Genomic DNA, 13,860 nt, shown 5'->3' with positions numbered 1-13,860 from the left:
CAGCCAAGAATTCTTTATCCATCAAGTCTGTCATTCACAATAGGAGACATAAAGGGTGTCCCAGGCAAACAAAAACTAAAGCAGTTCATAACCAATAAATCAGCCCTGCAAGAAAGTTTAAGGGATTCTTTGAGTGGAGGAAAAGAAGACCAAAAGCAACAAACTCTATAAAGGACCAGAGAACATCACCAGAAACACCAACTCTACAAGTAACACAATGACATTAAATTCAAATCTTTCAATAATAACTCAGTGGCTCAGTCAGTTGAGTGTTTGCCTTGGGCTCAGGTCATGATCTCCAGGACCTAGGATCAAGCCCCACGTCAGGCTTCCTGCTTAGCAGGAAGTCTGCCTCTCTCTCTTGCTCTCTCTCTCTATGCCCCTCCCTACTGGTTATTCTCTCTCTCTCAAATAAATAAAATCTTTAAAAATAAATAAAAAATTAAAAAATGATCACTCTGAATGTAAATGGACTAAATGCTCCCAATCAAAAGACACAGGGCATCAGAATGGGTAAAAAAAAAAAATAACCATGAGGAAGTGGTGATGCAACATGGGGGCTTACGTGGGTAGGAGAAGAATCAATGAAACAAGATGGGACTGGGAGGGAGACAAACCATAAGTGACTCTTAATCTCACAAAACAAACTGAGGGTTGCTGGGGGGAGGGGGGTTGGGAGAAGGTGGGGTGGGGTTATGGACATTGGGGAGGGTATGTGCTTTGGTGAGTGCTGTGAAGTGTGTAAACCTGGCGATTCACAGACCTGTACCCCTGGGGATAAAAATACATGTTTATAAAAAATAAAAATTAAAAAAATAATAATAAATAACCAAGACCTATCTATATGCTGTCTCCAAGAGACTCATTTTAGACCTAAAGACACCTGCAGTTTCAAAGTAGGGGGATAGAGAACCTTCTATCATGCTAATGGACATCAAAAGAAAGCCAGAGTAGCCTTTCTTATATCAAACAAACTAGATTTTACAATAAAAACTATGATGAGAGATGAAGAAGGGTGTTATATCATAATTAAGAGGTCTATCCATTGAGAAGATCTACCAACTATAAACATTTATGCCCCCAACTTAGAAGGACCCAAATATATGAATCAATTAATGATAAATATAAAGAAACTCTTTGATAATAATATAATAACAGTAGGAAACTTAACACCCCACTTACAGAATTGGACTAATCATCTAAGCAGAAAATCAACAAGGAAACAAAGGCTTTGAATGACACACTGGATAGATGGACTTAACAGACAGTTTCAGAACATTTCATCCTAAAGCAGCAGAGTACACATTCTTTTCAAGTACGCATGGAACATTCTCCAGAACAGATCACATACTCAGTCACAAATCAGCCCTCAACAAGTACAAAAAGACTGAGATCATACCATGGATATTTTCAGACCACAAAGCTATGAAACATGAAGTAAACCACAAAGAAAAATTTAGAAAGACCTCAAACACATGGAAGTTAAAGAACATCCTACTAAAGAATGAATGTGTTACCCAGAAAATTAAAATGCACATAGAAGCAAATGAAAATGAAAACACAACAGTCCAAAAACCTTTGGGAAGCAGCAAAGGCAGTCCTAACAGGGAAGTACAATGCAATATAGGCCTATCTCAAGAAGAAAGAGAAGCCTCAAAAAAAAAAAAAAAAAAAAAAAAAAAAAAAAAAAAAAAAAAAAAGAAGAGAAGTCTCAAATACACAACCTAATCTTACACTCAAAGGAGCTAGAAAAGAACAGCAAATAAAGCCTAATGCCAGCAGAAGAAGGATAAGGAGACTGGAGCAGAAATAAATAATTCAATAGAAACAAACAAACAAAACAGCAGAATGAATGAACAAAATTAAGAGCTGGTTCCTAATTAAGAAAACTGATAAATCCCTAGCCAGACTTACCAAAAAAAGAAAAAGAAAAAAGAAAGAAAAAGACAGAAATAAACCAGATAAAATCATGTATGAAAGAGAAGAGATCACAACCAACACCACATAAATACAAACAATTATAAGAGAATACTATGAAAAAGTATCTTTCCAGGCAATAAGAAGAAATGGGTAAATTCCTGGAAACTTACAAACTAGTAAACTGAAACAGGAAGAAGTAGAAAATTAGAACAAACCCCATAACCAGCAAAGAAATTGAATCTGTAATCAAAAATCTACCAATGGGGGTGCCTGGGTGGCTCAGCAGGTTAAAGCCTCTGCCTTCAGCTCAGATCATGATCCCAGGGTCCTGGGATCAAGCCCCACATCAGGCTTCTGCTCAGCGGGGAGCCTGCTTCCCCCTCTCTCTCTCTGCCTGCCTCTCTGCCTACTTGAGATCTCTGTCTGTCAAATAAATAAATAAATAATCTTAAAAAAAAAAAAAATCGGGGCACCTAGGTGGCTCAATGGGTTAAAGCCTCTGCCTTTGGCTCAGGTCATGATCCCAGGGTCCTGGGATCGAGCCCCACATTGGGCTCTCTGCTCAGCAGGGAGCCTGCTTCCTCCTCTCTCTGCCTGCTTCTCTGCCCGCTTGTGATCTCCGTCTGTCAAATAAATAAATAAAATCTTTACAAAAAAAAAAAAAATATCTCCTAACAAACAGAAGTCCTGGGCCAAATGGCTTCCCAGGGAAATCCTACCAGGCATGTGAAGAAGAGCTAATATCTACCTATTCTTCTCAGACTGTTCCAAAAAATAGAAATGGAAGGAAAAGTTCCAAACTCATTCTACAAAGCCAGCATTAGTGTGATATTAAACCAGACAAATACCCAACTATAAAGGAGAATATCCCTGATGATCCCAATATCCCTGATGAACACAGATGTAAAAGATTTCAGTAAATACTAGCAAATCATATTCAACAGTACATTAAAAGAACTATTCACCAAAATTAAGTGGGATTTATTCCTGGGCTCCAGCAGTGGTTCAATATTCACAAATGAATCATTGTGATATACCACATTAATGAAGCAAAGGATAAGAACCATATGATCCTGAAAAATATTTGACAAAACATAGCATCCTTTCCTGATAAAAACCTCAACAAGCAGGGACAGATGGAATATACCTCAACATCATAAAGACCACATATGAAAGACCCACGGCTAACATCATCCTCAATGGGGAACTGAGAGCCTTTCCCCCTATCATCAGGAACAAGACAACGATGTTCACTCTCACCATTACTATTTTACATAGTAAAGGAAGTCTTAGTCTCAGCAATCAGACAACAAAAAGAAATAAAAGGCATCCAAATCAGTAGGAAGAAGTCAAACTTTCACTATCTGCAGACAACATGATACCCTACATAAAAAACCCAAAAGACTGCCAAAAAATTTCTAGGTATACATGAATTCAGCAAAGCTGCAGAATGTAAAATCAGTGTGCAAAAATCTGTTGCATTTTTATACACCAATAATGAAATGGCAGAAAAAGAAATCAAGGAATCAATCCAACTTGCAACTGTACCATAAACAGTAAGATACCTAGGAATAAACCTAAATAAAGAGGTAAAAGATCTGTACTTTGAAAACTATAGAACACTTACAAAAGACACTGAAGAGGACACAAAACAATGGAAAAGCATTCCATTCTCATGGATTAGAAGAAAAAACACTGCTAAAATATCTTTACTACCCAAAGGAATCTACACATTTAATGCAATCGCTATCAAAATTCCAACATTTTTCACAGAGCTAGAACAAACAATCCTAAAATTTGTAAGAAATCACCAAAGACCCCAAATAGCCAAAGCAATTCTGAAAAACAAAACTGGAGGCATCACAATTCTGGATTTCAAGCTATATTACAATGCTGTAGTCATCAAGATAGTATGGGACTGGCACAAAAACAGACACATAGATCAATGGAACAGAATAGAGAACCCAGAACTGGGTCCATAACTATTATGGTCAACTAATCTTCAAAAAAGCAGGAAAGAATATCTATTGGATAAAAGACAGTCTCTACAACAACTGGTGCTAGGAAAACTGGACAGCAACATGCAGAAGAATGAAAATGGACCACTTTCTTACATCAAACAGAAAAAATTCAAAATGGATGAAAGACCTAAACGTGAGACAGGAAACCATCAAAATCCTAGAGGAGAACACAGGCAGCAACCTCCCTGACCTCAGCCATAGTGACTTCCTATTAGATACATCTCTGGAGGCAAGGGATAAAAAACCAAAAATGAATTAATGGGACTTCATTAAGATAAAAAAGCTTCTGGGGGCACCTGGGTGGCTCAGTCGTCAAGCGTCTGGTTTCGGCTCAGGTCATGATCCCAGGGTCCTGGAATCAAGCCCCGCATCTGGCTCCTTGCTCAGTGGGGAGCCTGCTTCTCCCTCGCCTGTATTCCCTGCCTGTATTCCCTCTCTCGCCAACTCTCTCTCCGTCAAATAAATATAAAATAAAATCTTAAAAAAAAAAAAAAGATAAAAAGCTTCTGCACACACACAAAAAAACAATAAACCAGATAAGAAATGGGCAGAAGACAAGAACAGACACTTTTCCAAAGACGACAGATGGCTAAGAGACACAAAGATGTAGAGAAAGAGGAGCCCTCTTACACTGTTGGTGGGAATGCAAACTGGTACAGCCACTCGGGAGAATAATACAGAGGTTCCTCAAAAAATTAAAAATAGAACTACCTTCCAATCCAGCAATTGGACTATTGGGTATTTACCCAAAGGATACAAAAATACAGATTCAAAGGGATACATGCACCCTGATGTTTATAGCAGCATTATCAATGATAGCCAAACTATGGAAAGAGCCCTAATGTCCACCGACTGATAAATGGATGAAGAAAATGTGGTATATACATACAATGGAATACTACTCAGCCATCAAAAGAAATGAAATCTAGCCATTTACAATGACATGATTGGAGCTAGAGTGAAATAATGCCAAGCAAAGTCAGTCAGTCAGATAAAGACAAATACTGCATAATCTCACTCATATGTGGAATAGAAGAAAGAAAACAGATGCATATATGGGAAGGGGGAAAAGAAAAGAGAGAGAGAGGGAAACATAAGAGACTCTTAATGATAGAGAACAAATAGACAGTTGATGGGAGGGAGGTGGATGGGGAAAGAGCTAGGCAGGTGATGGGTATTAAAAAGGGCACTTATCACGAGCACTGTGTTGTATGTAAACTTTACTCCAGAAACCAACACTGCACTATATGTTAACTAATTAAAATTTAAATTAAAGAAAAAAAATCCTTCAACTGACTCTCAAGAGAAATAGCAAGAGAGTCGGAGGCAACAAAAGTAGACTACTCTTTCTAGTACCTTCACAATGAGTAGAAAAAAGATAAATGTGCCAGCTCCAGTCAACTGTATCTTGGATATCTTAAATGCGTAAATATTAACACATATACCTACTTTCTGCACCCTCCATTTCCAATCACTCAATCAAGATAAATATTTAGTGCATTCCTTTATGTACCAGGCACTGTGCTAAGGAAAATAAATAAGGCACATGTTCCCCGCCTCAAGAATACACTACCAACGCCTGATCAACCCCTATTTCCCATGGACTACTGAAAAATCTTCCTTGCTCATCAGACCTCCCTGTCTCAAAACTCTTTTCACCATAATCCATTCTTCATAGCACATCATTAAATCAAAAGAAATGGTAAATCTGACCAAATCATTCTATTTAAAAAACTTCACTTATTGGAGCCCCACATCAAGCTCCGCACTCAGCAGGGAATCTGATGGACATTCTCTCCCCCTATGTCCCTCCCCCACCGACTGCTCACTCTAACTAAATAAATCTTTAAAATAAATAAATAAATACAATAAAATACTTCACTAGTTGTTCACTTTTCCTGAATTAGCATGACATGTGATACCCCTTGTGAAATGATGCCTACAGTCTTTCCTGTCTTTTTTCCCAACTGGATGCTATTAATGTCTGTGTTTTGATCATAACAAGTACAAGTTCTCTCAAAATACAAGTCTACAACTGTCCCTATACATATTGTTCACTCTGTATAAATCACCCTTATCAATCCCCTCAAGCCCACTATATATCTGAGCTCTTTAAGCTCAAATATCACATCCATCTAGACGCCTTCCCTGAGCATCATAGAAGAGCTAGGTGTTTCCTGCTCCGTGCCCTTAAGACATCACACTGTAGAAGGGCAAATACCTTTCACTAGTGTTCATTTCTGGTATAAGCAAAGGGTCTAACATACAGTAGAACTTCAAAAGGGCTGGCTAAATAAACTTCATAGCAATATCCTATTTATGTCAATAGACTTACTCTGACTTTGGGAGCAGCAGCTCGAAATTTCACATAAAATAATGTGAAGGCATTGTCTGCACTAGGTATGGATGCAGGATCCTAAAGAGACATGGGGAAGGGGAAGGAAGGAAGATAATTAGCAAACAAATAATTAATCAGAAAATGTGACATCAAACATTCCAAACAGCTACTGCTTGGCCTGTATACCAACCAAAAGCTTAGAGAGAAAAATCTCAAGAAGAAATTACATATTAGTATTATTGCTACAAATGAGAAATACTTATGTGGAGCTGTCATCTCCTTCCTCTTCATCATTAAAATCTACCCGAGTTACATGATTTTTGGTAGTAAACAGACTTAATCAGACTCATGCTCAGTCACTTACTGACAGTAGGATATTGGTCAAATTACTAGACCTCTCTGAGATTCAGGGCATCCATTAAATGGTGATAATATATACTCATAAAGGGCAACTGGGTGGCTCAGGTGGTTAAGAGTCTGCTTTCAGCTCAGGTCATAATCCCAGGGTCCTGGAATCAAGTCCCGCATCAGGCTCCCAGCTCAGTGGGGAGCCTGCTTCTACCTCTCCCACGCCCTCCACTGTGCTCTGTCAAATAAATAAATAAAATCTTTAAGTGTGTGTGTGTGTGTGTGTGTGTGCATGTGCGTGTGTGTGTGTGTGTATTCATAAGGGTTTTATGCAGCTCAATAGTAAAGTACTAGCTACTAGTACACAGTAGGTACTAGTACTGATTAGGTATTAATTTCCTAAACTTTTCAAAAATTTTACAAAATAGAAAAATTATATAGTCTGGCCTTCATATCAGCTAAGAGCAATGTGAACTATAAACTGCAACCCCAAAATCAGTGGCTTTGAACTGAGAGTTCAAGAAAAGATTCCATGTTCTTTAGAAAGTGAGCTTAAAAAACAGAACGCATAATCTTTATTTTTATTTTCTTATGAAAGAAATGTATTTAATGTTCATCTTAGCCAACTCTACTCTTAATTCTTTTTTTTTTTTTTTTAAGATTTATTTGACAGAGAGAGAGATCACAAGTAGGCAGAGAGGCAGGCAGAGGGGGAAGGGGGAGCAGGCTCCCCGCTGAGCAGAGAGCCTGATGTAGGGCTTGATCCCAGGACCCTGAGATCATGATCTGAGCCGAAGGCAGTGGTTTAACCCACCAAGCCACCCGCACGCCCCTCTACTCTTAATTTTCTAACATAATACTCCCCTCAATTTCCACCTAGCTTGCTCCTTCCATCTGTAATTGACTAATTTGTTTGTTTCCTTCTTCACTGATTACTTCTCCTGAATGTTAAGCACCATGAACACAGGGACCTTGCTGGCTCCCTCTCACTACTGTATGGTTCCCAGTACAATGCCAAGCCTTGAGAAGTCACTCAATAAAAATATATTTGTTAAACACAGAAAATTAGCTATCATACATAAAGAAAAAAATTCAAAGTCTTCATGGTATGTAATCCCACCTCTAAGACAGAACCACTTTTTATCATTTTGGTGTATTTCCTTCCAATATTTTTATGAATTAGATAAGAAAATGTTTTAAGTGACAAATAGTTTAAATCTTATTATTTACCATACAGTACTATTAAATATTCTTTGAAAATAAGATTCTGATGGACAGATATAATACAGCCATTTTTTCTATTATAAATAAAACTGAGAGACATTATTTAACAAAAGGTAAAAAAAATGTTTTTAGAGTACTGAGTACTAATCACACACTTAGATTATGAAAGATAAATGAATTAAAAAAGAAAAAGAAGAGAAAAAACACTTCACCAGTTAACTCACCCTTTTTAATAACTGATTTGTGAGGTTTTGTAGTATGTTCACAGTGTATGTCTTCATAAGGTGCAAAGCTTTAGAAAGACATTGCTTAAACTTCAGCAAATAGACAGGATAATCTTTAAAATTTGGCTGTGAGGGAAAGGGAAAGATTTACAAAGAGGAAACAAAAACAGGTAAAGTAAACAATGAAAACAAACCCGTCCTTTATATGGTCTTATACAGATTGTAAGCTCAGGAAAGACAAATACACACTGCCCCTTCCCTCACACCCACCCATCCAAAGTTCACTTTAAGCCATATGGCTTTTACAAAAGACCTAAAATAGTACCTGTTTTCACTAACCAAAAGAAATCCACAGAGGATTTTCACTTTTCTGAAATGTTAACTGCTTCTTCACTTTATGCCACTTTGGCTTACAAAAAGTTTCATAGGAACATTCTACTTTCATATAGTGGGGGAAACATGAACAGCTATAAATTCTTGGGGCACAGAAAGAGGCTGATTAAATGAAAGGGCCTGTTCCTTTATTTCCTCCCAAGTAACATTTTTTGTTTGTCAAAGAAGTATCTAAAACAATAGGAAGTCAACAGCCTGAAAATCACTCATCCTTTTAGGTGGGATAGAATAGTGTCAGCTAGGATCTCTTTCTACTCCAGGGATTGCCTCAGCAACTGAAGTACTTTTTTACATCACTACTGACAATGTCTAAGAATTTACTACAGTCTTTCTTCAAGTATACTACAGATATATTTTTCCCTTCAGAAGAAATAATTACTTTATAGCATAAGAAATGATATAATAGGGATATTAAGATTTCTTAAAAACATACAGAAATCCCATGACTTACATGTGATGAGATATATGTTATACAATCATCTAACTTGGCCAGCATAGGTATAAATCCTTCACTATTAACAGACAACGTAGGAGAATTCAATTTCTTTAAGGAAAGAAAAAAAACTTAATTCACAAAAAATATACAGGCAAAAGTTGAAAATTATGTATTAGAATTAGCCTATTTCTCATTAGGCTATAACACAGTTATACTAGTATCTTTACATTTTAAGAATCACCAAAATATCCTCAAATATAGCCCATGTGAATTAATAATGAAAGGACAAAAAAAATACTGATTTAATTCAGTTTATTCCTAATTAGCTTTAAGAGGGCTCTTCATAAATTAACAAGTATTTATATTACCCCACTGTACAACATTATACTAAAATAACACATCAACTACCTAGATTTCCCATTTTCTAGTACTTCATAATATATACAAATTTTGTACTTTCAAACACTGGTGATTTTCTCAAGGTTAAAGGATTAACTAGCAGTCATACCATATTTAGCAGTCATATTACAAAAGTAAAAGTAGAATATAAGTAAACACATATAAAAATATATGCAAGTAATAATAATGTAAGTACAAATATAATAATGTAAGTACAAATATATATAACATAAATGCTATATATATACTTATATATGTTATATACTTAATATATAAAATTACACATTAGAATATATAAAACTACATACATCTTTAATATAATTATACAAAAATATAAATAATTTATGTTAAAATATTTTTAAAAAGTCAATTATTTCTTATCTTGATAGCTTGGCAATGAACAAATTCCTTATATTCCACTGTTAACTAGCTCCTAGCTTTTATCTTTGTAGTAAATCACAATAATTATGATTAATTTAATAATTTTACTAACTTATATATAGTAAGTATGATTAATTTATGAGCCAGAAAGACATAGGAATATAATTTACACAGCAGTTTTAACTGAGACTATTATTTTGGGATACAAGTATGCATTATAAGGATTATACTTCAAACTAAACATGAGATTAATTTAAAAAATATTTCGATTACTAGTAATAGCACAACCACAGCAAGATTTAAAATTTAATATTCCTTCTTACAATCTTCACAGCTTACCAATAAGACACTATAAGTGCTAACTGACAAAGAGAGTTTAATAATAATAATAAAATTTAAGAACTACTACTTAAATCATATTTGAAAAAATCTGAACTGGTGATATTTCCATCAGGTACAAATAGAAATACCTATCAGCAAGCAAACTATCAAGTTCAAATATCACTCAGTCTAATTTAGAAATCTAAAAATTATATTCAGAAAGGGAAATATAAGATAAGGTCATTAACTTTACAAAAAGCAAAAAACCATGCTTACTGTGTTAATAGTTTCCAATTCATTAAAATAGGAAAGCTTTTGTTGAATGTTTTCAGCCAGATCAACAAGTTCCGACTTGCATTTTTTAAAAGAGAAAAAATCAGTGTTAAGAACATAAGAATCAACACTCCAGTCTCAAAATTACATTGAATAGATTTGTACCAGACAGATACGTTTATGTTTGACATAAGATTTCAGACTAATGCTCAAAGATTGCTGCAATTATGGACTAATAAGCAATGATTAATAAAGCAACTTACATGTGATCTTTCATAAAACGTTAAATGCCTTTTAAAAAAACACACAACAGACATAGAGAAAACACAGATAAAATAGCTTCAATGTTCTATTTTTTTTTTTTTTAAGATTGTATTTATTTATTTGACAGAGAAAGATCACAAGTAGACAGAGGCAGGCAGAGAGACGGGGGGAAGCAGGCAGAGAGCCCGATGCAGGGCCTGATTCCAGGACCCTGGGATCATTACCTGAGCCAAAGGCAGAGGCTTAACCCACTGAGACACCCAGGTGCCCTAAATGTTCTATCTTTAAATCATAAATATAAATGCAATCCAGATCAGTTCATCTTTTCATAAACCCCACCATTACTACAATCACTGCGCTTGTTTGAAAAATGTCATTAGTAAGAGTACACACAGCAAACTAATGTACCCTCTTCACTCTGAAATTGTGCTGATATAACAACTCAAAAACATAGGAAAGCTTGCTTTGCCCGGTTCCCTCATGTAAACTTATTTAAAATACAAAACAGTCTGACAATGTAACAATTTGCATGCTTATTTAGCACAAGGCCTCATACAGCACAGTTCAATATATACTTAGAGAAATTAAAGAAATTATAATTAAATTCTATTCATCTACTTAAAAATAAAATATTAAATATAACCACTAATCCTCTCCCATACTCCAAATTACCTGTTCTTTTAGGAGCTGTTCACAGGCTTCATGGAGGGTTCCTGTCTTATTGGACACAAAGAGATACTGTTTCTGCAATGATTCCAGATGCTGAAGAGCACTGTTTACATCATTCAATATAGCATCACACTGCTCCTGAAACCCAGACAAGTAATCCCTCATCTGTCTAGAAAACAGAACCAAAAGGGGATTGGCAATAATATTTTCCCCCAATAAGCAGAGTCAATAAACAACAAAGTCTCATTTTTCCCCAAATGCTTGAATTTCAGGAAAGAAGTCTGACCATTCACTAAAGCTAATTTAATTATAAAGCTAATATGCCAAAACTATGTTAACACCTTTTTCAATAATTTAGAGGGAAATCATTGCAACTATAAGCAACAAAAGGAATCAGCCCTGAAGTCACAAGCTGGCTTTTCACATATAAGGTAACAAATCAACAGCTCAACTTTCAAAATCTAGGACACTAGGGCCATCCCAAGGTATGGAGCAGGTCAATCCCTCAAGTCATTCATGCCAAAAATCCCAGGATGCTGTGATGCCATGGAAAGAATTTTGGACTTGGAATTCGAAGACATGAGTACAAGTCCCAGCTCTGCCCAAGTCTCTATGACATTAGGCAAGTTAGGCCTCAGTTTGCACATTTGTAAAATGGGAAAAATAATACCTTTCTTCACACAGCTGCTATAAAGATTAAGTGGAATCATGTATCAAAGAGCCTAACATATTGCGTGCAATAACAGTCACTTAATAAATGTTAAATAAATGCAGTTATTCAACCCACAGTCCCCAAATCAGCTAGAAACTATGCACCATCATTTCTTCCATGCTATCAATACACACAAACAGAACAACATAGTTATATACAGTCTAGGTGAGCATCCCTAAAATCTCTTGGGTCTCTACTTCTAAAGAAAGCAACAAGTATCTCTTATAGTGCCTGTAAAATTCCCACTTGAACCCAAATCTGTCTAGGGTTATCTAAAAACTAATGACTGTACCTCTCCACCTATTAATTATAACTATTTTTTTTAAATCACACAATTTCTCTCTAGCTCTTTTTAAAGAAAATATTGCTGTTGGAATTTTGTTTGTGTCTTAATTTTGTCTGAAGACATAGATTATGAAATGCTGCAGATGACTGTGATTTAAAAATCAGGATAGCCAACAAACTAAAGAACCACATACCTGTATTTAGTTCCTTCATCCTGCTCCATCTGAGTCTGGAGCTTTGCAAACCATGAGAAAAACTACAAAAATTAAGGGTATTATATTGTCAACAAAACTAAAACAGACAAAATGCAAAGTGGCTATATTTAAACAGCAAGTCAAAAGGGTAGACACTATCTAAGTCTTATTGTTTGGGGCTCAGATATTAATAATTACTTTTAACCAGGAGATAACAATTTAATTCCATAGTCATTACCTACATGCTAGGAAAAGCAAAGGATATTAAAAACAATGGCCATATCCATACCCAGAGTCAAACAAGGAGGAGTATTAAAGATACAATATGTAAAAAATACACATTCTTTCTTAAGAGGCTAATGTTTATTTGCTACTTTGCTCAATTTGAGTAGGTAACTTAGGGTTTGGGGGTAAATGTGTTTTTTTTTAATTTTTTTATTTTTTATAAACATATATTTTTATCCCCAGGGGTACAGGTCTGTGAATCACCAGGTTTACACACTTCACAGCACTCACCAAAGCACATACCCTCCCCAATGTCCATAACCCCACCCCCCTTCTCCCAACCCCCCTCCCCGGTAAATGTTAATATTAATGTTTTCTAATAAGAACCGTAAAAAATATAAACTGAAATAATATAATAGAGTGGCTTAAGAACATGGATTTTCGTAACAGCTAAACCTGGGTTTGAGTTCTGGCCCTACCACTTATGTCATGAAAAATATCTAGTATTAAAAAAAGGTGGAGAAGACTGACCTTAAGGAAACATAAAGGATGATGAAAATGTTTTATATCTCAATCATACTGGTAGTTACACTTGTCAAAATTCATCAAGTGATATACTTAAGTACTTTTTATTGGGTATAAATTATAACTCAATATACTAGTTGTTTTATTTTAAAGAGAGAGACATAAGTACAAATTTAGCCCAGATGACTTTTTTTTTTAACAGCCCAAATAAGTTCAGTGACACGGTGCAAGATTATCTTCTATAATTCTCAAGTGGGATTTGAAGCCAAGGGTATGCTTTATGCTCTCAAAAATATAAGGCTTGTCAAGTACTTTAGCTATCATTTATTGAACATTGACTGTGTGCCTGCCATACACTGTATTCATTATCTTACTTAATTTTCAGAAAAATCCCATGAATGGTTATACAATCATCCTTGTTTTACAGATTAGAAAACTAAAAGCCTAAGGTATAAGTAATTTGGCTAAACTCACAAAGATGGTAAGTCATGGAGGAGACTTTCAGATCCAGGTTGGCCTGACTTAAGAGGTGGAGCTCTTTTTCACTCTGCAGCACTGCCTCTTGATTTACTTACTACATATGCAACTCAGCAGGCTTCCTTTTTGTTTTACTTGGTAAATGACTAGGCTCTGATTTTTACAAGGCAGAAGAAGAACCAGAGGAAGTAGCAGAAGAAACTGCTACACATTTAGGTTTAAAATTAGGAA

At 35.5% G+C, this 13,860-nt stretch overlaps 1 protein-coding gene across 2 annotated transcripts in view; it reads right to left on the bottom strand.

Moving 5' to 3' along the window:
• COG3 (component of oligomeric golgi complex 3) overlaps positions 1-13,860 on the bottom strand; it is a 73,258-nt gene that overhangs the window by 46,994 nt on the left and 12,404 nt on the right. For both annotated transcript variants that reach the window (XM_032314526.1, XM_032314525.1), the window contains 6 exons: positions 12,403-12,464; positions 11,215-11,380; positions 10,282-10,356; positions 8,920-9,012; positions 8,076-8,201; positions 6,277-6,357 (listed from right to left, as the gene is read on the bottom strand). In XM_032314526.1, the coding sequence (XP_032170417.1) occupies positions 6,277-6,357; positions 8,076-8,201; positions 8,920-9,012; positions 10,282-10,356; positions 11,215-11,380; positions 12,403-12,464 (603 nt within the window). The remainder of the gene's footprint in view (positions 1-6,276; positions 6,358-8,075; positions 8,202-8,919; positions 9,013-10,281; positions 10,357-11,214; positions 11,381-12,402; positions 12,465-13,860) is intronic.

The sequence above is a fragment of the Mustela erminea genome, chromosome 15, assembly GCF_009829155.1.
Source record: "Mustela erminea isolate mMusErm1 chromosome 15, mMusErm1.Pri, whole genome shotgun sequence".
NCBI lineage: Eukaryota > Metazoa > Chordata > Mammalia > Carnivora > Mustelidae > Mustela > Mustela erminea.
This window is presented reverse-complemented; position numbering and strand designations above follow the sequence as displayed.